The sequence below is a fragment of the Amblyomma mixtum genome, chromosome 2, assembly GCF_055824585.1.
Source record: "Amblyomma mixtum isolate Tamu chromosome 2, ASM5582458v1, whole genome shotgun sequence".
Lineage (NCBI taxonomy): Eukaryota > Metazoa > Arthropoda > Arachnida > Ixodida > Ixodidae > Amblyomma > Amblyomma mixtum.
This window is the reverse complement of record NC_143013.1, coordinates 110,009,773-110,037,630: the sequence shown is the minus strand read 5'-3', so window position 1 is coordinate 110,037,630 and position 27,858 is coordinate 110,009,773. Positions and strand designations below refer to the sequence as shown.

At 47.1% G+C, this 27,858-nt stretch overlaps 2 protein-coding genes across 2 annotated transcripts; both read right to left on the bottom strand.

Annotated features, from left to right (window-relative positions):
* Positions 1-6,412: 6,412 nt before the first annotated feature.
* Positions 6,413-16,548, bottom strand: LOC149360550 (uncharacterized). Its single transcript, XM_089567870.1, has 4 exons — positions 16,217-16,548; positions 13,969-14,383; positions 10,328-10,560; positions 6,413-6,776 (listed from the first exon to the last, which is right to left on the bottom strand). The coding sequence occupies exons 1-4, from the start codon at positions 16,495-16,497 to the stop codon at positions 6,413-6,415; spliced, it is 1,293 nt and encodes a 430-aa protein (XP_089423996.1). The 5' UTR covers positions 16,498-16,548.
* A 2,938-nt stretch (positions 16,549-19,486) lies between these two features.
* Positions 19,487-27,652, bottom strand: LOC149360549 (glutathione S-transferase Mu 2-like). The gene is made up of 4 exons (XM_089569310.1): positions 27,552-27,652; positions 25,985-26,198; positions 24,472-24,663; positions 19,487-21,353 (listed from the first exon to the last, which is right to left on the bottom strand). The coding sequence occupies exons 1-4, from the start codon at positions 27,647-27,649 to the stop codon at positions 21,162-21,164; spliced, it is 696 nt and encodes a 231-aa protein (XP_089425436.1). The 5' UTR covers positions 27,650-27,652; the 3' UTR covers positions 19,487-21,161.
* Between the last annotated feature and the right edge of the window lie 206 nt (positions 27,653-27,858).

Genomic DNA, 27,858 nt, shown 5'->3' with positions numbered 1-27,858 from the left:
CACCTCCTGAGGTGCTAAGGATAGAAAAGTGCGTTTGGAGGCTTAATTACAGTGTGCTCATGGTCGCATGAATTTTGTCTTGCAGGGGAAGACAAAGTGGAAACCATCCCTTCAAGGCTCCCAGAGTGCATCTTGGACAGTCAGCTCAACGTTGCTACCGTGAAAAACTTTTTCACTGCCAACGGCTGGTGTGCTGTGCAACACATGCTTGAAGTCAAGCGCAGGAACATGAAGCGGGAGTGTAATGCTTGCAACAAGGACCTGCTGACTGAAACACCATCAATTGTTTGTGAAGCGTGTCTTTGCCGGTACCACATGTTCTGGCAGAATGTCAAAGAAAGCGCTGTAGAAAAAGCGAAAGCATGGTTCTGCAAAAACTGTGTATAAAACGCGAGATCACCTAATGGGATGCCTTTTTGAAATCAAACGAGTGTTTGAAAAATACATATTCTTTTAATGCCCTTCTACCTTCAGCACATTCAATGAACGTGGTGTTAATGGCTGCACCAATTCCATAATTTGAGCAAAAGGGCCATAATGAATTCTACTCGGGTAATTTCTCTATAGCAGAATGGATAGTTGGGCTATTTGGTATGCGTTCATTCTTGGTAGAAACAAGTGCGAACGGACGAAGAACAAGACCGAGGAAACACGCAGACGAGCGCTCGTCTGTGTTTCTTTGGTGTCTGTCCTTCATCCGTTCGGGCTGTTTTCCACCCAAAATGGGCAATTTCTACCCTTATAAAGCATTTCTTTGCCTCTGGAGTAACCATTTGACAATGCTGTATCCAGATGTTCTCTCTACGCATGTTTACGGCACCAAAATATCTGTCCGCGTACTACATTTAGTTGCATCCTCGAAGGTATAACTTCCGTGCATGCATGCAGGATCGAGAAAATGACACTGTTAGGAGAAGAGTGCAGAAACTCTTGGCGAAGTGATGTGAAGCCCTATCGTTGTTTGTGCTGCAAGATGTCGCAGCGCGAAAAAGACAAGGACGTACACAAACTGTCAGCAAGCATTATGCAAACGGACCAACAAACCCAAACCAAAACTCGTTCTATTGCCGTTTCTCACTGACTGCTTGGAAAATAAAATGATGCAGCAGAATATCCTGTCACACATCAGGCGGAACAGGATTGCCACGTTTTTAAACGGACATGCAAATTTCTGCAAGCAAACTGGGTTCCCAATCCCTAACGCCAACTTCAATTCGGTCTGGACATAAACCAACTGTATGCTGTCGGATACAGTACCGTCTGGAGGAGACCCCATCGCTATATGCAGTTTCGTCTGGACGGAACTTAAGCGAAAATTGTAGTTCTCTCTGGACGGAACTCTAGCCACAGCCCTTCATTTATCAGTACCGGCAGCGCAATGTTAAACCATCATGCGGAAGCGGCGCATCTTCTGTTCGTTCCGTGAACATTAAGGCAAGTGTTACAACGCCGATCATTCTTAAGAGTATCAGATGCGTTTGGACCTAAACTTGCATAACTTGAACACATGTTGCATGCGCAGATATTTTTATATACAATGCTAGAGGAGCACCTGGAGTGCATATCGGAAGCATTTTTTTAATGTGCTTTCCTTTGACAACCGAAAGATCAGCACTGCAATCAGAATTCAATATGGCTTTCATCAAAAGGCAATGCCCCATTTTTAATATCGCTCATCACACCCTCAATACCTATTCAATACCCATTCTGTACGCTGTCAATAAAAACACAATATTCTCTAATGAGTCGTTTGTATAGATCCGCAACAAAAGGGCATTACTATCTTTCGAACACGAAGCAATTTTGTTGTGTTTATTCTTACTTTCTCGCCGCGCTGGTGGTAGAAACAAAGCACTGAGTTCGTAACTGATTTGTGCAAGTTCATTTCTAGCGCTTTCTCTGGTATTGCCTAGAATATGTTAGCTCTTTTTTTTATTGCCTTGACATTTCGAATTTCGTTTAAACGAGCGTTGATTGAATTCGCTGCGCAGTTTTTCTTGTGAGTACCAGCTCTGTATTCAAACGCTTATATGTATGCTTACCTTTAGTTCACCGCCATTGGTTCTTTTTCAGTATCGTCGATGTAATTCAAAGCAATCTTGTTCGTTGTTGACAGCTTACCGTCCGCAGCAGTGTTTGCTGTGGCGCGTATTTTCATTTTTCAACAGGAATACAAATGTCTCAAATATCACAACAAACGAATTGACTTCGAACAGGCACCGTTCCAAGAATTATAAACACAACTTGAGCCTGACAGTACAACCACTCAAGAAATGTCTTTTTTTCATCTCCCCTTTGGTAGCTGTTCTCAAATATAATCTCCGTTTTCTTCCAGTGGATCGAACTGCCATCGTAAGGCTGCAAGTGCCACGTGCCCACCCGTGACCTCAAGGAAGCAAATTACACATATCTAAAGTGCACTTTCATCGCTCCATAGTGTCATTTCATGATTTCGGGGCACGCCTCAGAGCGATAACCTTGCTCGGCATAATAGACGAAGCACTCATGTAAGCTGCAAGAACCGGCGATATATATATCATACCGGCTGAGCCTCCAGTCATCAATCATAAGAGAGCATTCGTTGCGGAGACATGTCGCAGAGGCACAGGTCTCCTCTAGGTCTGTTACTGTCATCTGTTTACCTATCCTCCATCTGTGCCATTTTTATACCTCTGGCTTGGGGTTGTAGAGCCTACGTCGACGGTAAGGACGCCTTCCAAACTTTGATTCAGGGAAATCTCAATGTCGTTGTGCTGTCATTCCGGCCCCTTTGGTCCGAGCATGATGTCGCCTGGGCTAAACAAATCACGTCGCCGATGACAATGTGGTTCTATACTGACAGTAATTTCATCCCTTTCATCAAAGCCAATTTTCGCCAGGGAAGCAAGACATTAGTCGTCGTACCAAGACTGAAGATTGGGTGGAGTCTCTTCCGCATGCTCCTCACAATAGAGGATGAACTTTGCGCCGTCGTTCACTGGGTGGTAATACGAGACGACGCTTTGCTTCAGCTCGAAAGGGCAAGTTATAAGCGAATTTCCTTTTCGGTTAAGTTTTCCGTGCTCGGCCGTTGTGGTAGAAAAGTGAGCAGCGCCCTCATTTACTCCGATGAGTCGCAAAGCCAGGTCTTCTATACCGGACAGGATCTCCTCAAGTTCAGCTCATTAGTGAAGGTACCTTGGAGTCCAGGAAAAGACCATTTCTTCGGCAGTCAGCTGCGCGTTGGTTGCTTGCACTTTCGCCGTTATAACAGCGCACCTGGTCCACAGGTGCCCAGCGGTTCTGTTTGCCATGAAAAGCGCTACAAGATCCTATTGTACCTGCTGCTTCAGATGAACACGTCACTATCCTTCAGCCGCCACTTCAGCATGAATCACGCCGTGACTTCTCTGATTAGCGGTAAAATTGATCTCCTGATGAGCCTGGCAAGCCTTGATAGTTTCGTTCTGAATCACTTTTCGTTCGCAGACGTGGATGTAAACTATGACACCTTCTACAGCAGGGCGAACGACACCCGATCCGTGTCGGTGTTCGCTGTCCTGTCGCACTCGGCTTGGGGTGTTGCGTTGACACTGCTCTGTATGTTGTCCTCAGCTCTGATCCTGGCATTGCTGGGCCCGGTTCGCGCATGGAAGATATTCGCTTTAAATTTAGTTGACGAAGCGATGTTCCTCTTGGCGCCGCTATTGGCTACTGCGGAACCTGAGACACAGCACCGTAGACACGATGGACGCCGGCAAGTTCTCTATGCGATCTGGATCCTGAGCATACTGTCCTTGTCTGTCTACATCCGAAGCGAAATGACGGCCCTGGTGACAGCGACCAAACCTGCCGACGTTCTGGACACACTGGATGAGCTAGAAGTTGCTTTGGATGCTGGAAAAGTAGCCCCATGCGCCGATAAGGAATCAACTGCGTTGAGGCTCCTTGAAAACGGTGCAGAGCACTCAAGCGTCATGATGAAAAAGTTGAACGCCGCGTACAAGCGCCATTCAAAAGACGAGTTGGTCATGCCGACCATGGTAGACTGCATACTGTCTGCCGGCAGGCGCGACAGGATCTGCTACTCTCCCGTCCAGCCAAAATGCGTAATTCTGGAGATGGCGAAAGGTGTCCGGGCTTTCCGTGAGCCCTTCACAATGGTCCTTGACGGCTTTCCTGTTCGGAATGGATTTCCATACCTTCCGGCTTTGCGCAGGTTCCTCTTCGCAGTGCGCGAAGCGTCTCTAAAGAGCGCGATAATTTACTACTGTGATGATGATGCCATCACGCCGAGCCAACTGAGTCTTCAGTTAATAGATTATATGAAGCACTACTTTCTCCTGCAGTTAGTGGCAGTCACGGTGTTTGCAGCCGAGTGCCTCACTTGCCTTATCTTGAAATTTCACAGAACACAACGTGAATAAGTAGCGTATTGTGAGATCGCCACTGATATAGAGTTGAAGGAGGGCCACAGACATTTCTCCTACACGGAAAAAATACCGCGAGAAATAACTGCCTTAGCACTGACCTTTTGCGTATGCGTGCAGTCGGCAAGAGAATCACGTGGGAATGAAGCAGCTTTTTCCTTTTTCTGGTCACACAACTTACTTAGTTACGTTACGTTCACTTTCTGATTGTGCGTGCAAAATATTTTTGTGGAAAAGATGAAATGGTCGGGATTGTTTCCCGCGCAAAAGTATAAAAAGAAAGTTCATGCTGCTGCCTTTTTTCTGATGGTTGTGGCCTTTCGCGTCTCTCTCGGGTTGCATGAGTTCATCCTCGACAAGAAACTACTCTCGAGCAATTGCCTGCACGTCAGCACTACTCCTACGTCAGTGTGGTTGCGCAAGCTTCAACGTGAACCGTCCCATGTGGAAGCGGTCAGTGAAGTCACGGATGAAAGGGAGAGTTTTTCTGCATTGTGCCACCTATGCTTTCATCGAGAGCGTCAACCATGGCTCTGCAGACACATAACAGGGTGTATTTTGTGTTGTATCCCGTGAACTGTAAATAAATTTGATGCACCTGGTACCTCAGTGACTTCAGATGTTTCTAAAGGAAAACTAAACTCCTTCAGCATCAGTAAGGGTTGCTACTTTTCTTATTACTATGAGACGCAGGTTGTCGGCGCACAACTGCTTTAGCATTGTTAGCATCACGTGTGTCATTACATCAAATGAAACACCGCATCGTTTCTTTTTGAATATTGAGGTATAGCACCTGTCGACCTTGACGGAGAGCTCTTATTAAAGAGCACATCTGATGGACTTTGTGCTGAATGTTCGTAGTTGTCATTGCCATACGTTCTAGATCAAAATAAATGGCGCGTTCAAATTTACATCGTCAGTGAACGCCACTAATTGTTCACTCAGTTTTGCCACACCCCATGGTCGCAGGTTGTGAGGACTAAGATGTGTAGGATGTCCAACGGAAGCGAGTGACGGAAGTAGTTGTAGAAAGGGGGTCATTGAGGAGGGTCGTGTTTCCTTAAACACTTTCTTGCAAACAGCTGTGAATCGCAAACCCGAAATGCCTTCTCAATGAGAAAGCGCTAAAAGGTATTGCTTTTTTTAAAAACGTAGGGCAAAAAAGAAATGTCCGCCGCTTACACCCGTGGCCACGGGCATTGAATGACAACATTGAATTGGCCAAGGATAAATAGACCAAACTAACCAAGCCCACTGCGAATAAGAATGCGCGCGCTAATCGTCAGCAGCCATGCAGGTCGCCATAACGAGTTTTGTTGCAGTCAACATTCATCCAAACGACGCCTGATACCATGAACCGGAAAGAAGGCACGATGCCGCCAATCTACGCGCAATCATTACGTCATACGCTGTGAATCTAAGTTTTCACTGCTTGTCTTATTAGCCCCATCGTTAACAAGGAACCCGTACAGGTTCTGAAACATGAGTTTTATTTTGACTGGGTCAGTGACTAATGCTTCTTCTACTGTAGCCGAACCATAGCTTAAAAATTTCTCGCAGCACCATTCAAGTCCCTGCAGTGCAAGTCAATGCTTTATTGAGGTTTACACCATGTGCAGATATGCATGATTGTGATAGTTTCAGCACACCTGACATCCGCCTAAGAGGCGCTAATTCTTTTGCAGATGCCCTTGAATGCTATTGCGTGCTGAAATTCAAAAACAACTTGAAACCCAAGACGTTATTTTGCATTAGCACGAAATTTCTTTCAGGCCGTCTCTATAGAAAGCTAGCTCATCAGAGTAGCAAACCTAAAGCTGCGTTCTTCCTCTTATGCATTGTCCGCCGTTCACTGCTTCATCCCGCGACTGGTATCAATAACTGCTGTTGTGGCCGCACGCACGTGATAACCGGACGACAAAAATTCTCAAGCTGTTCAGACTGAAAACGATGTAATGGAGGTAAACGTGAAACGTCTGTATTGCGCCGCCGTTCGGCACGACCTAAGGGGCAGCTTGCATGCAGGCCTTCCTACAGGCCTCCATCGTGGGGAACCTGTTGGCACCGGCGAGGCAGTGGCGCGCTCTGTCTCCGCCAGTGGAATGCAGCTCACGACAGCGCACGGCTCCGGACCCGTCTGGGTCCGCGTCCGCAAAGAAGCCGAACCGCAGCTGTTCGGCCTCACAAAGCGCTGCAGTCGGTGAGCGGCACGGTTCGCGCCTCTTGGGATCGGCGCATCGGCGGACACAGTCCAGGGATGTGCGGAATACTTCAGTTCCCTTGGACGGGCAGTGGCCACGAGGGAACCTCCAACGGCGACATCCCTTGCCCTCCATGTACCACCACCAGCTGTCGATTATATCTCGCCTGCGGCAACGTGCCAGGAATGAAAGCTTGAACGTGTTCGTCCAATGAACCGCCTTAGTTCTCGTTGCAATGGTAGGAACAGACATCCGTCTAGCTTGATCTCACTAAACCTCACTTGCACAAAAATCATTGACCCTTCACAGTAGAAAGGAGCATGCAATGATGAGAATGAGCAAGTAGTTTTAACTTGATCAATTGTTTTAGTGTTCTTATATTTCTATACCTCTACACCAGTACTTGTATTGAGCCCATCCATGCCTTTCGTATCATTACCTTGTGCGGGCGAAATACTACAGCCACGGCGCTCTTTGGGCAAGTTGTCGTAGGGCCGTTAAAATCAAACAGCCTTCGTCGGGTAATTTACTCGCGCCACAATTTCCACATTTCTATAGTGCGCAAGCGCTAGATGGGTCACTAGCGAAAAGTACGTTATGAGTGATTCTCAACCGTCAGAATAACCCGGGTAAGCTTGGAGTAGCGTCACGCCAGCTGCAGCCAAGTGAATAGAGGTGTGCGCGCTTGAAGAGCGAGAAAGGTGGTTGCGTGTACATGCAGATGCCAAAATATGGGAGGAGACACTTAAGCTCCGCAAGGCTATGACGCTATAGAGCTAATGGGTCAACGCCCATATATGCAGAATTGGTCATTGTCTACTTTTTCCCTGGCTGTCCTCGCAACACCTAGTTGCGGAAATAAACCTTCAAACCTTCAAAACCTTTATGTTCATATATCCCTGGGAGTCCTGATACCCCTCCTGGCGCAGTTGTGCAGCGGCTAAGCGATGCTCCACTGCCCTTCGATGGTAGGTGGTGCTATCCGTGAGGGTCTAGGCGACCCAAGTTGCTCTTTCCGGAGAACCTCTCGCGGCCAGTCATTAGCCACCTGCAACGGTGGTCAGTTTGCTCAATCTTGTAGGCAGGTTGCGATTGCGCCACAAGGTCCCGTGATCTAGGTTGCCCACCTCCGGCCGCTCCTGCTGCAAGGCTTCAAACGGCTTCAAACGCTAATACTTCGACAAAACGCTGCAAAAACCACAGGGACGTTCAGCAAATCTTGACACCAGCAACGTGCCAGATCTTCCTGGCATACCTTGTCAGGGGTAAAACTACAATCATGTATACCCGATTGGCGACCCAGGCTGGAGAATTTGAGGCTTAACTGCTACACCACTGCGCCCGTAGTAGTATGAGGACTCTGAGCGACCTATGAATGTGAATTAGAGAATTACCTCTTCTGCATATATGGGCATTAATCCATTAGCATCTTGTAACTAAGACGAAGTTTAACTGTATTCTCTAGTGTTTTTCTGTATTGCATGCTTGACAAATACACAAAACTATAGACAGGAAGTTGAAACTTGCCAGTAGAGCTTTTCCTGGCGTGGTGATATCAGATTTTTTTCAGCCTTATTAAAGCCTTCGAGAATGAAGCTGCCACCATCGCAAGGCTGTTAGCTTTGCTTCTAAATGACGCTTAGTTCAATCGTCACGACAGCCGTAGGTCGACATTTTGTCACAAAAATTTAGCAGAAACGTTTAAGACTGCTTTCGTGTGGCAATGCGAAAGCATTACTCTCCCTGGTGCTATGTTTACGTTTAATGTCTGTAGATGCATTAAAGTACAAGTTTATGAGTTTGCATACTGGTTACGCACCAGTCCAGAAACGTTCGAACTCTCTCGCTGCAAGGAGATGAGGTCAGTCGAGTTTGCACACATACGCGTATGACATCACCCGGAACGTCGTACGACGAACGGTTGCATCACAATTTTGATACGAAAGTCTGGGAAGGCATACAATTGAAGGCGCATATGTCGTCGGTTCGAATCCCTGTCGCAAGCTAGCCTCAAGCTTGACTAACACATGTAAGCTACATGCAAGGACAAATCGCATGACGCCACCCGGAACGCTCTATGACAAACGATTGCGTCACAATTATGACAAACTGGGCGCCACCTGGAGGTCTTCCAGAGACGAGTACGTATAGACAAACGACATGCATTGGATTGTCTGAAATGGCAGTGTGCGCTCGGCTTGATGTGTCATACGGCCGCTTCATGACGTCATCCTATATTTCTTGACACCACTCGGATTTTCAGTTCCATCTGCTACTACACATACACACAGACACAGACACACACATCGTCAGCTTTTCTCGTAATGGGACTAGTAATGTTTTCGCATAAATAAAATAAGTCTGCGACTGGGAGACGAAACCAGACGGCACATGTTCCATAAAAGCAAATCATAGAGCAACCATCTCTACCGATCGGGAACTAAAGACGCAGTTAGCCACCGCAGTGGCTTAGTGGCAACGGCATTCAGCCGCTGAGCCCATGGACACTGGTTCGAATCCCAACGGCGGCGGCCGCGTTTTGATAGAGGCGAAAAGCAAAAACGTCTGTGTGCTGTGCGACAACATTGTACGCTAAAGAGCCCCAGCTCATGGAAATTAATCTGCAGCCTTCCACTACAACCTTCTTCATATCCCGTGCGCAGATCTGGGACGCTAGCACTCACACGCGATGTCATACAACACCACGCAACATGCCTAGACCCTAACCAAGAAAGAGTCGAATGCCGATATAATCTTGTCTTGAAGATAAGATAATAATCTTGCAGATGACCTTATCTACTGCCATTTTTATATATCGGATTTGGGATCTATCGAACTATTCTGCAACACCTCCTTCCCCCCCCCCCTCCCCCGAGTACGATATATCAATTCAATTGTATTTCGTGATTCCTTCGACTTCGACATATTTGGGTTAGTTTCAATATCCAACCCAACATGCGACACCTGAACTTCGTTTCTGTAAGACAATCATGATGGGGCTTTTTGCGCATGCGGCCACAATAATTCGTTCCGAAGACAATGATGGCGCGACGACACAAACACTTTACCGCATGAAGATGAAGTTCTTCACGCAGATTTCAAATGATCGCCTGGTGCCCGTCTTATGTTTTGCCTAGTTTTAATGCTCCTGACACCTGTTTCAAAACCTCCTATATAATGAGAGCTTAGGTTCGAAATGGTCTGTAATTATGATAGGAAATGTCATATTTTGTAATTATTGTGCTGTAAATGCGTGAATTGCATTAAGCAGTACCATGATCAGAAAGGGCACTTCTACCACTTCAAGCATGAAGGCATAACATAGTCTTTCATACTGTAGCATGCCTGTTGGCATGAATGTCATGTGTCGCACACCTGTTGCTGTCGTAAGTATTTGCTTCTCCGGTGAGCATTTCGAAGGAAAAATACTGAAACAGGCGGCTAGCATTAGGCACAGCCTCCGCAGAGCATCAGTTTCCACAGCTTACAAATCCGCAGCGTCGGAAAATGAATCTCTGCTTTCAAAAATATCTCAGTAAACCCTTCTAACGGCCTAGGTATTTATATTACTTAAAGCACCGACACTTTATTCCCTATAGTGCTAGTTACAACCGCCTCCTCCGAAATATCGCCTCATCATGTGTTTGCAGATAGGTTTAGTGCTATCAGCATTAGCGTTTGAGGCGAACAAATCCAAGAAGGTTGTCAGCATCTTACGCCTGACATTCAGCGAAGACAGCCTTCTGGTAGCATTCTGGAGCAGGTGTTTGAATATCCACGCATTGTTGGCGGCAGCTGTCCATGGACGCAAACCGGTTGCGACCCCTGTTGCAAACACCAGGTCCCTCCGAAGCCAACAGCAGACAAGCGTCGATGGTTTCGTTGTAGTAGAACTCTGGCCGACCACCAGAGCAGATTTTGAAGACAGGTTGTCCGCATATCACTCTCGCCTAAAGACAAAAAAAATACAAACGCAAATAGGAAGGTTTATTAAGCGCTGTCCTCGTGTACACCATGACACCAAAATCAGTGACGTCCCAAAGAGGAACTGAACGGAACTACCGAAGCTATGCTCTGCTATGCTTCACAAAAGTGGTCGCCTATGCAAAGTAAAGCATACAAACTGGGCATCCCTGTAGCTGCTTTCATTACTATATCCATCCACTCGTTTAGACACTAAGAACAGTTGATTTTTTGTCTTGGTGTCCTTGTTTGCTTTGTATTACTATTATTGACTTAAATTTCCCTAGCATCCGATATTACATGAAGTATGCGCTGAGTGTTCAAATGAAAGATTCGATGGCAGCCTTGAACTGAAGTGGATCGGATTTCTGTGCGGCTTCTCGACGAGCAGTGTTCTAGAGCTTACTAGTTAATTATTTATTTCTGATTGAATGGCATCCGAGGGCATTACAGGAAGAGGAAATGAAAAACATTTCGTATGCAAGTAAGGTGAAAGATGTAAACGCGTGGAACCTACGTACAATACAGCATTCAATGTTGCCAGCACGCAACTTCTTCAAGATATTGAACGTGAGGGGTAAAATGAGTGCATTAAATGCATCCGTTGTACATTTGACTTCACGAATTTCCCACTGATGGTCAAGTCAGCAGGATAAAAAGTGGGGTGGTAGCCAATACTGGTCCTCGCTTATGTTGAGCATTGGATATGAGGGGTAGTATGTGCTGGGAAAGAGTAGATGGTTCTGAGATGGCGGCGGATGCGAGTTCACAGCCAGTGTCCCCGCGATATTACTTAAATATCGGGGAGACTATCACAAAACTTGTCAAAAAAGAGAGAGCCTAAAGGCGCGACCTTTGCGTTCGATATAAGTAAGGTGTACCTGGGATCTTAGAGAGGGCACACTACAGTGGCCGCAGCTGGCACAGGACAGAGTTAATCAGAAGTCAGTGAGGGAGGCTCATGCCCTACAGGCTGATGATAATGACGCTACAGTAATGGGAGCAGTCCGAGTGATTAAACTCGGCTACTCTATTTTGAACCGAATCGAGAACGATGAAACGAACAGATTCTCGAGGCTCACAAATTCAGTATGCATATTCTAGCTCACACTGGGCAAAGGTGAGATAAGTTGAAATCTTAACCGAGGCAGACACAAGCAGCAGGTTTCGACGCAGGTAACGAAAAGTGCGATTCGCTTCTCTGGTTATGTTCATTACGTGGGCGGACCAAGTAAGAGTTTTAACACGGTGACGCCGAGTTAGTGAGAGAAAAGATTATTATTCCGAGCCACATATCAAAGGAATGACAGTGTTGCCAGCGATAAAATGAGAGCAATGATAATTGATTTGTGCTTAGGCTTAATAAATGCTTGTCGCGCCAGGCTTCAACGCCTTTAAGCTCACCTGTGCATATGCGAAAGTCAGATCTGTTACTGATAGATTCTGTCCGTTCTGATTCTGGTCAGATCTGTTACTGATATAGGTGACCGTCATACCGTATCACCCGAAGACCCCAATGCTTCCCTTCATATATGGGTTCCTATCTACACTTTAGCGCTGCGTTCGCCCTGGCCAACCACCCCACAGCCTTACTTCTGTCGTTGAGAACCCACGTAAGCCCAATTCAGTCTGTGCTGAACTTCATTTATGCCTCCTGAATGGCCTCACAAGTCCCGCAAAATCAGGAGAGCATACACAGTCGTATTTTCTGCCAGCCGGAAACCCGTCTGTTTTATTTTGGGAGCGACGATTACTTTAACTGCGCAACTTTACCTTCGCCTCGACAACCTTGTCTTGCTCTGTTCCGTTGATGACTTCGGATGATGTGAGCTCGTTTCAGTGAATAAAGCACTTTTGAGGCTCGCTCAGCTTGACTTGTATTACGTTCAAACTACCTTCGCCTCGGGTTAATTGGATGCGGATCATGGCAACACAGACAAGCTCTCATCTATTTCCTATGAACGCTATGATGACGCAGGGCCAGACGCATTTTGGCGGCGGCAGGTGAGGCCCGAATTAACGTTTCATGCGCGATGCAGCTGCGTGGGAAAGATGCAGACCGATGCTCCTACCCATATTGTGGGACAATACAAATCCCACCATGACGCGTTCCTCGGACACAATTTTATGACGACAGTAAGGGGGTGGCCCCGCTGGGCCCACTTAAGTTGGGCTTCCCTAATCGCTTTGAGAATCGAACAAATAAATTTTAGCATAGAAGGAAAAACGCTATGGGACGCATAAGAACCACCTTCAGGGTATGACGCGATAGCCTTAGTGGGCACCTTCATCAGCCTGGGGTCCCCTTTGGGTATCACTTCGCAGGCATGGTCATTCTCTGTTTTACATTCAAAGATGCCTGGGAGTCCTCGTACTCCTCCTGGCGCAGTGGTGCAGCGGTTTAGCGATGAGCCACTTCCCCGGCAGGTGGGTGTTTCAAACGCAGCCACGGTGAGAAATTTGCTCACAATCGGATGGGATAGCCGCCTGCCAAGATGGGCAGGCACTGATCACGTCACAAGGTCGTGTGACCTAGGAGGCAGGTGAGTCAGTTGCTTTTCTCGAAACGCCAGCGCCGGCACCAGGATTTCCACTGAACGAGAATCTTAACGCTATTGAAACAGGAGACGCTGACGAATGCTGAAAGACATCCCGCTCGCGGACGTTGGCCGACTTCTGAACGGAAAGCAGACACGCTCACTTGGTCTCTTGTCCCTGATGCTTTGCGCAGCGCTTGTCTCTTGTCCCTGATGCTTTGTCAGCGCTTGTCTCTTGTCCCTGATGCTTTGTCAGCGCTTGTCTCTTGTCCCTGATGCTTTGCGCTGTTCCATCAAGAATGAATAACCAACATGCCCAAGCTGCTGTCCTGGCTCACTTGGTGCCCGCTATGCGTTCCATATCTGCATGAGCTGAACTCTTCGTGCGTATTTGCTTTCTTTCTGCCACGCCTGCAATGCGCGTGCTCGGAAGAAGAGCCTCGATAGTCACCGTCGATTTTCAACGCTTTGCCGGGTCAATTAGGGGGTTGCGGAAGCATCGGCCATGGTGGAAGGCCAACTACTGCTTCTCCCTTCCGAGATGCGCATAAATCAGATGTCCAATGGGTTCGTTCGAGAATATTGCACAAATGAACCATCCCCTGACAATCCGGCGTTAGTCCTTTTTTTTTTGTTTCACTTCTCAACCAATGCTACCGCGTCCGGACACCCCCAAAGCACCAGCTGCAAGTGAGTTAGTTATCAAAGACGAGTGAAATGGGTTGCCACCACGAATGCTACCGCGCCAGCGAACCAAGCCTAACACACCGCAGATATGTTCTAAAGAGGGATGAAAGCAACGAAGCATGCCTGCGCATTAAACGGCAAAACGGTTCCTACAGGAACACGAAAACTCACCGCTTTTCGAAAGGCGATAAGGCCGTTTGCCCTGAGCCCTCCCACCATGTCGGCGTGCTCTCTCTTCAGTACCGCCTCACCATCTCCGTTTCCGGCCCCATCCGCTCCGTCCTCGGTACGGGAGTCCATGGTGGCCTCTTCTGCGCCGCCGTAATCTTCGTTTCGCCTGACGCCTTCGCGCTCCTTGTCGTCTTGTTTCGGTGCAGGCATAAGGAAGTCGGCGAGGCTCTCATCGACGCCTCCTGTATCTTCCCCAAGAGGCCCGCCTCCGGCATGCAGTCCAGATTTCGGCCAAGTGAGGCGGAACTCTGCCGCGACCGTGACGAAGAGCATCGCCAGCAGGGCGCCGCACACGGCCACCGCCATCACTGCGACCAGAGCGCGACGGGGCTTATGGCAGCACTCATCGCTCCACCTGCATTCACCATATACAACGATTCTGGACAAAAGCATTTTTGAACGGGAAACTATTTATGAACGCAGTTTTTTTTATATAATGTAATATTTCACAATAACAATCTATACAACCGGCGATCACCCAACGACAGTCCTGCATTTTTTGTTATAAACGTTTTTGCAATCGTCAAAAGCGTTCCCTCTTTACTTTTCTATGGCAGTATTAACTGTTCGATGCGATGGATGGAAACACTTTAACACAAAGATTTTGCTACATATCGGAAGAATGGACCATTTGCTTCAACATTTCCATGAGAGTATCTTACAATTTTCCATTCTCAAAATTTTTGTCTCAGAATGTTGGGCATGTCGCCTCGAGCTGGCAACTCTGCCCTCCGCATTCCCAGTTTTGTACAATATCCGCACGGCCTAATTGTGACCAGATACTTGTAGTACAGTATTTTAAGTCAATATATAAAGAACAGTGTTCAAACGATCCTCACAAGCTGCGCCGACGGTGGCTAATTGTATCTAACCCGAGCGTCCGCGCTAATTATTTGCAGATACTCGAGCCCCACCTGGAGCTACAGCTTCAGTAGGAAGTACACAAAATTAAAAAACAGTACATGTTTAAAGAAACTACGCCGTAATGTACACACAAACTACAAAGCAGACTAAAGAACAAATGAAAGAGTTCAGAAACAAATTGAATGATTACTTGATGAAGTTAATCTTAGACAGTACATGTTTAAAGAAACTACGCCGTAATATACACACCAACTACAAGGCAGACTAAAGAAGAAATGAAAGAGTTCAGAAACAAATTGAAAGATTACTTGATGAAGTTAATCTTAGACTGGTTATCACTGATTAATGGGATCTTAAATTTATCGAATGGAAGTGATTAAATCAACCGCGTAGCATATTCGACTTCTCGATGGCAGTAGGAAAAATACGTTTAAAATAATAGTGTGATCTAAGTAAGCTGGCAAATTTGCTTATTATAAGCTGTTACTCTACCAGGCTTTGTTCCTCACATTAATTTATAATTAATATATTCCTTATTTTGTGTGGGCCCACACGTTCCCACAGCAATCTAATTCAAGGACGATCTTTCTGCTGAAACACAGCAAGGTGTGGGCGACTTTTATCACAATCGAGGAGCGGCAGGAAGATGGTTTTCACAGCACAATCTTTAACAAGGACAACAAGGAAAGCTTCAATCCGCTCGTAGAACTGAACTTCCATTCAGTGGACCGATGTTTTCCTCTACTCGCTGGATTAGGCTTCGTAATTAACCTCAAATGAACTTTTGTGGCTGCTTTGTTGAACAAAGAACAACATCAGCTAAATTTCCTGCTTGACAACAAAATATTTCTTTGGTAATCAGGCAGAAGAAATTAATTTACTGGAATCTTAAGAAAAACAATATTTACTAATACGACTCCTCCGCATGCAAACTGAGTCGGTGAATTGGGGCATAGGGCCTAGACACAGTTCCTGCTCTTTCTTAAATGGCACAAAAGAGCAGGTATCGTATGATGGTAGCTTCACGCTTACACGCCCGGGGGGCACTTAGCGCCGGGACTTCTCTTTGCTACAGCGAAAACCAACGCATAAAACCGCGCATAGGGTTCACTCTCTAAGCTTGCCATCCCTGCGTATTTCCAGTTAGGTACAACATATCTCTTTTTTTTCTACACGCAGAACGAGTTAACGACTTGCTGCATTAGAAAAACTGCGCAACGCAGCTGGAAAAGCACAAGTATACAGTCATATACTTCCTCCTCGTTTTAGGCCAGAGCAGCTGTCTGGGATCGCACAGAGCAGAAACCACAAAATTCCCTCTAACCTGGACCAACTGCTAGAGTAGATCGCAGGTAGCTCCCCGTCACGGCCGATGTCGCGCAGCGCACTGTCAGTCTTCTGGTTGCTGCTCGCTTCTTTCCCCTCATCGTCAACTGACTGCCGATGCCGGAAGTAGTGCCTGATCTCTTCCGGTACCCAGTACGGGGCCATGCTACTGCACTCGGACGTGTCGACGGTTTCCACAGTCGACGCAGAGCACGCGCTGTTTCTGGCGCTTAACAACGACAAGGCGTCAACGATGAGCGATGCGGACGGCGCCCCCATCTCGGTCCCAGGGCCACGGCGCTCGGAGAGCTCCGGCAAAGCTGGCGTGGGAAGGGCTGCGCATGAACGAAAGGCATGGGGCGTGGTTAGCGGTTGCACCCGAAAGCGATGAATATGTAAGTTCGAAGCCACACGCGCTAGTCGCTTTGAGGGGATAAACCTCTGTAATGATAAATCGCTCGTGTGTTGATATATCCATGCACGGTAAACAAACCGAATCCCCCTGGACTCCATGCCTCCCCAACAGCTCCAACATTTCCTCCCATAAAGGAAATGCTAGTTCCTGATACATCGTTCTGGCTCTAATTAACAACGAACGTCGGAAACTAGAAACAAGGTTGCGACTGAAACATGCATGTGAGCCTGGTGTACGAGACGACAGCAGCCGCCTCGCTTTCGTGCGCTTCGATCTTCGGTCGGCAGTTGTGACGTCTCATTCATTTTTTTGCGCAGCACGGTGCCGTCTCGTCACTTCTTTCTCGGCATCTGCTGCGGATGCGCGTTTAAGCGCTATCAAGCTTAAACTAGTGACCAAAAATAGTGCTGACATCTCTTGCGGGAACCGCGTCCCGAGCCCGGTTACTAAAGCATAAAAAGTGCTCAAAGATCATCCTAATTTTAAACCTGTGAAAACCTGAGAGTTTTCCCGGCAAAACTACGGGTTATAATAACCTTCAGCAAGCTTCTCTCTAGGTTGGGAGGTAATGAAACATTGCACTAAAAGCTGTAGCCTAGGTCACAGCATAACAACAAGCACGGAAACGATGCCACCTTGAAAGGGACAGATGTACGGCTTGTTTCGTATTTCAAGCTGAATACACAGAGATAATTGACAGTGTCAAGTGCAGACAGAAAGCTCTATAGTATCTTCTTTCTAGTGGAGTCGTACCGAAAAGTGGGCACCGTTCATCGTGGTGTGCGTCGGCAGGCGACACCGTCCGTGGCCGCGACCTTCCTAGTCGGAATCTTTCCGTCTTTACCGGGACATCGGGTTGGAACGGACCCATCCGAGTCCCGCGAAGGTGCGATTCCTGTCGGTCGGATTGAGGCCTCGGCTCCTGTTGGGGGTCATAGAAAAGAGCATACCCGAAGGGCACAGGCCGTCTTGCGTACGGGATGAACGCCATTTTTCTGGTTCTTGTGCCCTTGGAGAATGTTGTTGGACATATCCCTATAACCGCCTTCTTCTTTCTCTTCTTCAGAAAAGTTGCGCGGGTAGTTGGCTGGCAAGACCCACTGGCGCGAAAGAAACATTAAAGAAACTTTATTTACCGAATGACTGGAAAATCCAGAAAATAGCATCGGCTATAGAGTAGACAAGGCACGAGCCGCTGCCACATAAACATGAGAAGGCACTAGCAAGCTAGTTGCAGCATTCTTATGAGCATATTTTGCGGCATCATCACCGTCATTGTACTCCTAAGTAGTATTAGCATCTTAGCAAGCTACTATCAGCAAGCTTTTAACATATGAAACACTCGTTCGCCCCATCCTCGAATATGTTTGTGTTGTTTGGAACCCCTATAAGCAGTGTGAGATCAACCAACCAGGAGATTTGGGATGGATTTTTCGCCATTCATTTTTTTTCCAACTAGGCCTCGCTACTCTTGATTCACGTCATCTTCTTTAATGCCTCGAAACACGTACACTTTAGCCAATTCACCTAGCTTTTCTTCGCTAGATAGTTATCTAACATTTTCAAAACCTTCATCTACATGCAGCCTGAACATTTCGCCCCTTTATGCCCGCCCTAACTTCTTTAAGTACATCCTTTTCCCGCATACCGTGGAAGTTTGGAATTCCTTAGCAGGCAACATCCGTTCATTATCATTAGAAGAATTGTTACAAGCCTGTTCCTAATATTGTATGACTGCTTTCTTTATTCTTTGTAGTGTACTTTGTGTTCTACCCCACGCCTGCAATAGCCTCGCTAGAGACTGCAATGTGTATAAATAATTAAACAAATAATGAAAGTAAAACAAGAAAATGGAAAAGCAAACCTCGATACGAAGACTTAGTTGAGTGAGACTATATATTCGAGAAAAAGGTTAGTGCTGCGCGAATGGGACATGACGGGAGCACGAGGAACAAAAACGACAACACAGGCGTTTTTGTTCCTCGTTCTTCTGTCATGTCACATTCTTGCAGTACTAACCTTTTTCTGCAATGAACCACCTAGCCCGCAAGAACATTCTATATATTTGTGCAGTTAACTTTGGCTTTGAAGATATGAAAACCGCCATTTACATTCGTTAATAGAGCCCGCTCGTTATCCTCCTCACAAGCGAATACTTTAATGTTTTTGTTCGCGTTTCATTTGGCGCTGATAGTATTTCCTTCGTGGCTGAATGCGTTAACGGGGCAATCTTTGGCACCACAACAACAAGTTGCTTCCCTAGTTTCATCAAGCAGTCAAAGCAGACCGCAGGATTTGCCGATTGCTTGGAACAAGGAACCGTTATAAGTCCACCCTACCAAAGCTAAAAGACAAAGACGGCGTCTATTTTCAGGGGTGTTGGCTCCCCTGCATAAGCCCTTGTATAGTTCTAGCAGGAAGTCTAACCGTATCTCGTTCAGTCTACCACACCCCAGGATTACTTTTTGCTGAGCTGGCCTTTTTCTTTTCACAGTTTCGCAGATGAACCGGTTAATCAACTTTATCAGCCATCATAGCTGTACAAGATTCACCCTCCCCCACCCCCATCACCCTTCCCACTTGACACACTCCTTCCCCTTACCGGGCTTTCTTCCTCGGAGTGAAGACATTATTTAAACTCCGCCAATTATGAAGGCTTTGCCCGTACGAAGACAAGTCTTCTTGTCGAAACGTTGGCGAGCACCCCCGAGGCCTTCCCCTATCTTGTTCACCTTGTGATCACTTTACGATCAGGCAGTTCAACGAGTTAAAGACTCGGCGGTCGGGGTAAGCGATGTGTAGGAACGGTTCATGCCTACATTACCTGCGAGGTAGACAGGTAAAGTATTTTTATTTCTACTCGCTCTTTTATTTCTACACAACAACAGTGAGGCAGTGGTTATTAAGGTTCGAGAAACTCAGTCAGACCCAGAAAAGAATCGTGATGCAACGCTGGATCAATCTTCACTGTCCTACGTGAGGATGGAAAAATGACTAGAGAACAAATCGTACCTTCGAGGTCTCGTAAACAGCGCAGACTTCGTTTCCTCTTTTCTCGTCCTGGTTTGTGCGCTGTTTGCGACGCTTTGACAGCGTGCACAAGCCGTCCCAGCTCACAACACTCGTACGGAGAAACCGAGCTTCTGTTTTTTTATTTCATTCATACACAACTGTTTGTTGTTAGTCGAGTTTTACTGTGAATGCAGGCGCTGAGATAATTAGTATTCCCTACCCCAATGTACAATTTTCGAAGTGAGGATCTGTGGCCCTCACAAGCTGACACAAAAAACTTCTTTACCGCAAACTCGACATCGTGTTCACTATAAATGGTATTGTTACATTAGGCGGTGCATGCACTGATATGCGCATAAGGAAGGAAGAAGAAGAAGCTCGTGAGTTTTTGGAGAAGACGACGAGCAGTGTCGGCTGGTGCCTGCAGAATACTCTTGGCCACTCCCCCGTAGTGGGTATGTGCCATTCTACTTGAGGCCAACCAACCAACCAACCAAAACGCCTGTTGTTTGAAAGCCCTGTCTTCCGTGTCCGCTCTCTGCAATCCCAAGCGGAACTACCCCGTAACAATATAAGCACACTGTATAAGAAGCGAGGACTGCAGATTTTCCCGCTTCTTCAAGGTCTTCTTCCGGACAATACATCGTCCACAACGCTAAAAGCGCATTCTCATAGGTAAGTAGACAGCGAACAGAAAAATTAACGATCACTGCGGCGGCCCGCATTGGGAGAATGCGAAAGCATTGACGTCTCCTCGACACTCGTCGCCTCTTTTTTCGTCTCTTTATCATTCACTGTTAACTAGTCAGTTAGAGTAATTATCTTACGCTATAACTAAATGTCGATTTATTTACTCTGATTATACCTTCTTTTATCTCAATCAACCATTTTGGTTTTTCAAATTTGGCGCCGTGGCTGCTTTCCCAACCACTTCTTATATCCCCGTCCAACCTATTCAACCGTCCAATAGTTTTTGCTGATAATTAATTACTTATCTATGTCAGTGAAACTTTTTGCTCGATTAATTACCACTCATCAAATACATTTCAGTTAATTTCAAAACTTTATTTTCATTCGTTTGCCTATTTCTGAACTATTTTGCCGCCCACGGCTGTTTTCCCGTCCACTCACTTTATCGATGTCTGCGCTATTCCGACTTTTTTTTTGACATTTTTGGCTCTAATTGATTAACTGATCATCCTATCGACATAATTTTTTGACGCAGCATGCTCACATCAGCCTCTTTCGATTACGACCACTCGTTTGATGCTACCTAGTTTGAGATCGTCACAACTGCTGCGTACACGTATTGCGGACACGTTTTGGCGACACGAGCGCGCCGACATCGCCTAGAAATGATTTCGCATTAAAACTAACTTCATAACTCGTAGTAAAGACCCCCGCAACTGTAAACTTGATTATTTGGTACGTTTAGCAGAGACAGCAGTCAGCACCGTTCTTCTCTCTCAAAGCGCAGTGAACGGAATTATTTTTCCTGTTTCTGAAACAACCTGGTTCAGCACTCGTCCGCGGGCGGTTTGTGTTGCGGCCCCAGCGCATTTGCTAAAGGGCTGCTGAAAGGCCAAGGCTCGAACCGCTCCGAGGACAGGTACTCCTTGAGTCCCGGCAGGTCGGCGATCAGCTTGCAGTATTCTTCGAGAGCACGGAAGCCATTGCGGAAAGTTCTCGGCCCGAGAGTCTTGGCCCCCTGCGCAGTTCCATGAAGCAGTAAAGGTGTCTATACATTAGCGAACTTGCAGACACTACGCGCACACACAGAGACTACTAAACACTACAAATAACGGCAGGACACTCGCTAGAGCAGCTACGGTGCCTCATATAGTGTGTAGTTGCCTCTTCGTGTGCGTAGTGCCGCAAGTTCGCTAGAAAAGAATAATTTAGGAAGCCATTACCAACTCGATCAAGAGAGAGAGAGAGAGAGAAAAGAATTTTAATCAGAGAAAGGAGGAGGGGTCGGCCGGTGGCAACATAGCCCTGGCCTGCTACTCCACACTGGGGGAAAGGGAAGGGGAGGAAAGGGAAAGTGTGAAGGAAGGTTGATGATGGCATAATACAATGTTTCATGGGTGATGTCCAGACACACACACACACACTGGCTGGCACTCGCATCGCGATGAGTAGACGCACGTGAAACACATGTCATTAACACACACACCGACGCATGTCATTAACGCATACATGAATAGGGGGCTCCATGAAAACATAAATGTAAATCGTGTAAACTGTGCAAACCATGTAGGTAGCGCACAGGTGGTCACAGACGGGTTTTCAGGCCTGTTTCACATAAAAACTTGACCACGAACTCGCTCAAATAAGTGCAGTAAATGATAAGGGTGCTCTCTGGCGGTCACGACAAAGTGGATCTAAAGATCACAATATATTCAGGCTTTGGTTCTCAATGGCGAGAGCACATATTAAAAAAAAAAAAAGAAGTTCTATTCGCTCTCGTTGAATGTGTCTTTAATGAGCTAATGAGCCGAAACCATAAACAAATTCGGAAATGATGCATCTTATGTTCGATGCATGCCCGCGTACAATTCAAAGACCAAGTGTCTGCAGTTTTTAACCGTTTCGTGATTATGCATTTTTCAAGCTCGCCATTTTGAATTGTCAGTTTTCGTCCTCAAAAACAGAACGCAAACTTCGGCGCTTTCAATGGCCTCCATTGTTTTCGTTGCACAACTTTGCTGCGTCAAGTGCCATTGCCCAGCACCTGAAACAAATTCATCATGTATAGTTGCGTGATTGCGTTAGCTCAAACGCACAATAGCACAACTTCACGTTTACAGCGCCACACAGCGGCACAGTGGCATGCGCGGCCGGTTCGACATTGCAGGAAGCATGTCATGAAAGCCTGCATACGCTGCTCATGTCATTTGCGTATACCTGTCACAGTCGATTAACCAGCCTTCGCGCAGTCTTCGTAGCCAACTCCAGACGTTTGTGGCTCGGCTTGCAGATTCAGCAAAAGCGTACCGTCCTGTTCATACCTTCGCACTCACCTCAAAATTTGCTTGAGGATATAATCTTTCACATAAAATAATTTCTGATATCCGTGCCCGTGGCGACTGCACCTCTACCACCACAAATCGTCGGCGAAGAAAGACTACCATGAATGAAGGCAAAAATTTATACAGAAAGTTAACTACATTCGAATCAGTGCGAAACCGCGGATTTGTGCTACGTTTAGAAGACGACGATGAGCGGCCTGTGCTGACGGACGGAGCGTTCACGTCACAGACCGAAGCTAATGAAGACGACGTTCTGCAGTGCACAGCGCGAAAGTGTGCTGACTTTGCAGGTCCCGCTTCTTCTCTCTTTCAGTGCGTGCACCAGAGGTTTTGCATTACATCAAGTTTCCAAATATACCTCAACGATTACGTAATAGCTACTGGCAGATTCTCTTGCTAACTGTATCCGAAATTTCCACAACTAAAACATCTGTCAGTAATTTTGGTGTATTCAATTCTATGATCTTGTGCCCTTTTTATAAATTATTTTTATATTGCAACTTATTTGTAATAAATCATATTTTAATTATTAACGAGGAAAGAAATGAAAAGGACACAAGGTTTGGTTTGGTTTATGGGGTTTAACGTCCCAAAGTGACTAAGGCTATGAGAGACGCCGCAGTGGAGGGCTCCGGAAATTTCGACCACCTGGGGTTCTTTAACGTGCACTGACATCGCACAGTACACGGGCCTCTAGAATTTCTCCTCCAAAGAAATTCAACCGCCGTGGCCGGGTTCGATCCCGGCCGCGGCGGTTGAATTTCTTTGGAGGAGAAATTCTAGAGGCCCGTGTACTGTGCGATGTCAGTGCACGTTAAAGAACCCCAGGTGGTCGAAATTTCCGGAGCCCTCCACTACGGCGTCTCTCATAGCCTTAGTCGCTTTGGGACGTTAAACCCCATAAACCAAACCAAACCTTGTGTCCTTTTCATTTCTTTCCTCGTTGATGATTAAAATATGATTTATTACAAATAAGTTGCAATATAAAAATAAGTTATAAATTGCAATAACAATTACCCAAAGTGCAACAATTAGCTTGACATCAGTTTACCCTCTTCTTTTGGCCTTCCTCACTTACACTTGTCCTATCCCCCGTCGTGGGTATGTGTCATGTCACTAAGGCAACAACAACAACGCGAGTAGTGTTCGGCTGCAACGGTAACCTAGAGAACAATCATTCTGCTGAAGTGGTCTCTTGTTGTTAATCTAAAGGAATTGTATGCCCAGTCTGATTTGGAACCAGAGTGGTAACCACTCATTGTGTTTTGCTCTTCATTGCCTTCTGTCTAGTGCGTCGTTGCTTAGGTGTGTCACATTATGATGTAGTAGTGATGCACATTGTGTCACGTCTTTTCTTGTGATCTGATGCTTAGGTGTGTCGTATTATGCATTGTATCGATTGGCGACTGTCTTCTTGATGGTTTGTACATAGTTCATGTGCTAGAACATTGCTTCACTGCAATAAATACCACGTCTGAAAAAAAAAAGCAGCGATAGCTTAGTGCTCTCGCACAGCGGCCTCCGAAGCCGATATCTAGAGTCACCGCGGGTTCGATTCCCAGTCGTAGATATTGATCCGATTTTCTTTGTTTTTTTTCTTTCTGAATCTTCTCCAGCAGAAACATCGACAAGAGACGATTTTGCTAGGCTCTGAACTTCCGGATTATTCCTTTTACACCAAACAGCGGATGACCGCAATAAGCTTTGAAGTTCGCACAAGCTTACTGCTACGCCGAGTGTGCCGTGGACATAAGCACGCTATACGGCAGCGCTCCTACCAGTTCGAACACTAACCTGGAGTGTCTCGTACAGCAGGAAGTCCACGTACGTGACATCTTTCCCAGCGCCGAATGGAGCGTGCTTGGCCAGGTAAGCCTCGAACTGGCGGAGCTTCTCGGCCACGTCCACCAGGAACTGGCGTCGCTTATCGTCCGTGTAGCCCGGGTCGTAGCAGAGCATCGCCACTGACGCGAAAACGTCAGACGCCTGCGGGACGTTCGACGCGTGACAACAAACGCCCGGCTAGTAGGACATCATTTCCAGTCAATAAATATGTTTTTACAACTACTACTTCGAAATATAAACGTGTTCGTTTTGTTTTGTGCATTTCAAAAGTAAACAGCAAGCCTACCCTCCCGAAATGAGTCTGAATTCAAATACGACTGCCAACGTCATAGCGAACAAGACTGGCTCGGTTCTAGTTGTTTCCAATCATGTTGAGGCACACCTTGAAGGCCCAAGCATCAAGGCAACGGAAGAAGCACTCCAAGCATTTCAGCTTCCAGATTATCCCATCAGAATTCATGCTCGATGCGCTTTTGACACCAACATCTTTGAACTGTCATGCTCGCCACCCTAACGAATTCATTTTCGAGCTCCGTCCGAGCTTCTTCCTTGGGGAGGGAGGAGAACTAAAGTACGGAGGTGAGACTCGAACCAACCACCTCCCGCAGCCGAGACAGGCGAACCAGTATGCCGCGGCTGTGGGATGCGGTATTCCGTGGCCTCTAGGCGAAAGGGGAAAACGTATATCTCACATGGAGCAAGCGAGGCTTAATTGTTATATTTCGACGTCTTAAATGCAGTAGTGGTGAGCCTTCAAGACAGTATCAGCAGGAAAGCGCTCAAGGGACCTCGTTGGCGGTCACCGGAGTGCCACCAAAGTTTTCGAATAATAGGGGGCTACAGCATACTCAGCCGGACGTAAGAACTCCTATCTTCATGTGCCTCTCCTGGTAGGGAATACGACCGATGGCTGCACTGCACTCCACCCTTTGGCACCCTGAGTGCATCCACTGGACCACCTAGATGGACCAAGATGGACCATGTGACCAGAGGTGCTGCATTATCCCGAGGTCTCACTCGCCAGCCTTTTCAGCTAAGGCCCGCTTGGGCAACACTGTCTTCGGGTGGGAGGGAAACTCTGGAGTTTTCGTTACGACCTATTCGAGGCCCTTCCCCTAGGACAGAATTCATCATGAGCTGTGGCTGGGAAATATTGTCCTGATTTTCCACTCAACGTGATCTTCAGCCAGCGGGGTGCCGATCGCCGGCAAAGAGGAAGAAGCGCGGAGGGAATGGCTCGTGCGCCCGGCCGCGACCGCTTGGACTGTCTCTGGCGCCTGCCCTCCTGTGGTCCTGGTCCTCCAGTGTCCCCAAGACCCGCGCCTTTTGAGCGACCCGTGACATTCCGGTGGAGGTGCTGTCTTATGCGACGTCATCCCCTACCTCCCGCTTCGCAGAGTTCCATTCCCAGCCCAGGCCGCCGCCTGGCAAAGAACATATATCGGCCAAGAACAATCGCAACCTGCTGCTCCAACACGTCAACTCGCCGCTGGGTCTCCTCGTCCTTGGGCGCCAGTCCGTGCTTGCGGCCCAGGTAGCGCAGGATGGCCTGGCTCTGCGTCATCCGCACATCGCCGTCGATCAGGTACGGCAGGTTGGGGAAGTCCAGGTCTAGCTTGAACTTCACTGCCAGCCACTCGTCGCGGCTTGGCTCCGGGCCGTCGCCGAAGCCGTACCTGCACGCGCGGCGCGACAACAGGATTAGACGCCAGGTGAGGTGGACTCCCTTTTCAAGCACACGTGCTAACCATGGTGACGTTGATAATGAAAGTCCTCGTCAGTCTGCTTCGATAACCTTACTCTATTCAAGACTAAATGGTAATGCGGTAATAGTACGGGCCAAATCATTCTGTGGCACGGGCGGTTCACCGAATTTCCTTACTATGCCGTGTGTTTCACCTAAAATCTTGAGGGTAATTGCATTGTCAACCTTTGCTGATTAGTTTCTATGGTTTTAACCGTGTTTTAACAGCTTTAGTTTTAACCGCGTGGCAAGGTTAAAAAGGTATAAAAATCGTCTAAAGTCACAAAACCTTCGTGACAGAGGAAGCAGTTGTGAGTTCGCGCTATGTGTGTCAGTGTGCTTCATACCTTGTTTGTACCTTAAAGTTCATAGCGCCTGGTAAGCATATATAGAGCACAAAGAGTCAATATAAACGCAAACACAATAACCCGTGGCGACGCGGGCCAATCGCACGACTGCGACTCTTCTAAAGATTTGAGGCATACCCCGTCGGAAGCGCGAAAGGGAGTGACTGAAACTTTCTGAACAATATGAGTTTTGAGAACAATGCAGTTAAATATAAAGTAGAATACGCACCGAATGAATACATTGCCGTGCACAGCTGCCCCATCGCTTTCAAAATCGGAAGGCACAAAACCACGATGATGATGATGATGATGATTATGTCCTCAGACTTAATGGCACATACCCACGGCGGGGAACGGCCATGTTTAGAAATGTTGATTCTTTCTCATCATCCTCGCTGCCCAGCCATTAAAGCCTCCTTCTACCCGTCCAAGAGTTCAGTCTTTGGGTGCCTGCCCGTGGCCTATCCTCAACAGAAAAGCGACAAACACAGGATCGGCTCGCATCCCCAGGGGCCAGCGTGCCTTTCATATTACTTCTACCTGCAGAACCAGGTCGGCCGGGCATGGCACTGATGAAATTACTTTAATACCTTTAAAGTAATTTAATTTTTGTTGTAATTTAGTATGTAATGAATTATTTTCCCCCTCAAGTAATTTAGAAAATGTAATTAATTAGGCAGTAATTTCGCAGCAGTAGCAGTTAATTACATTCGAAAATTTGTTTCTTGAAATAGGTGACTGCTCGTTGTGTCGGGAAAGCTTTGGTTTCTCGTATTCTCAGTAAGGCGCCTCGAAATCGTGGGCCACGTATGGAAAGCCTGCGCCAGTTAAGGGATCGGCAAGTACAAAATAACTGAGTAAGACTTAGAAGAACTAAGTAAGAGCAAGAAATGAACAGGTGCCGGGAGAAATGGGAGGATCAGAAGAGAGGCTCGCACCTCTTGTCCTCGTAGTCGATTTCGGCATGGGCGAGCAGGTAGCGGATGGATTGGGCCAGGCCTCGAATGTCCCAGTAGCCGAGCACTACGGGCGCCATGCTTGCAAAATTCTTCCCTCGCAAACGATCTACTTCGGAGAGCGATACGCACTCAAACTGCACGGCGATCGCATGCGCTGCTGGTTCGCTGAATTTCCTGCTGCGGCCACTGCTCTCCCGTGCACTTCGAACGGCAGCTGGAGTCGTTCCTTTACTCTCCCCCCCCCCCCCCCGCCCCCTCTTCTCTCGGGCAGTCACCATGCTCCGTG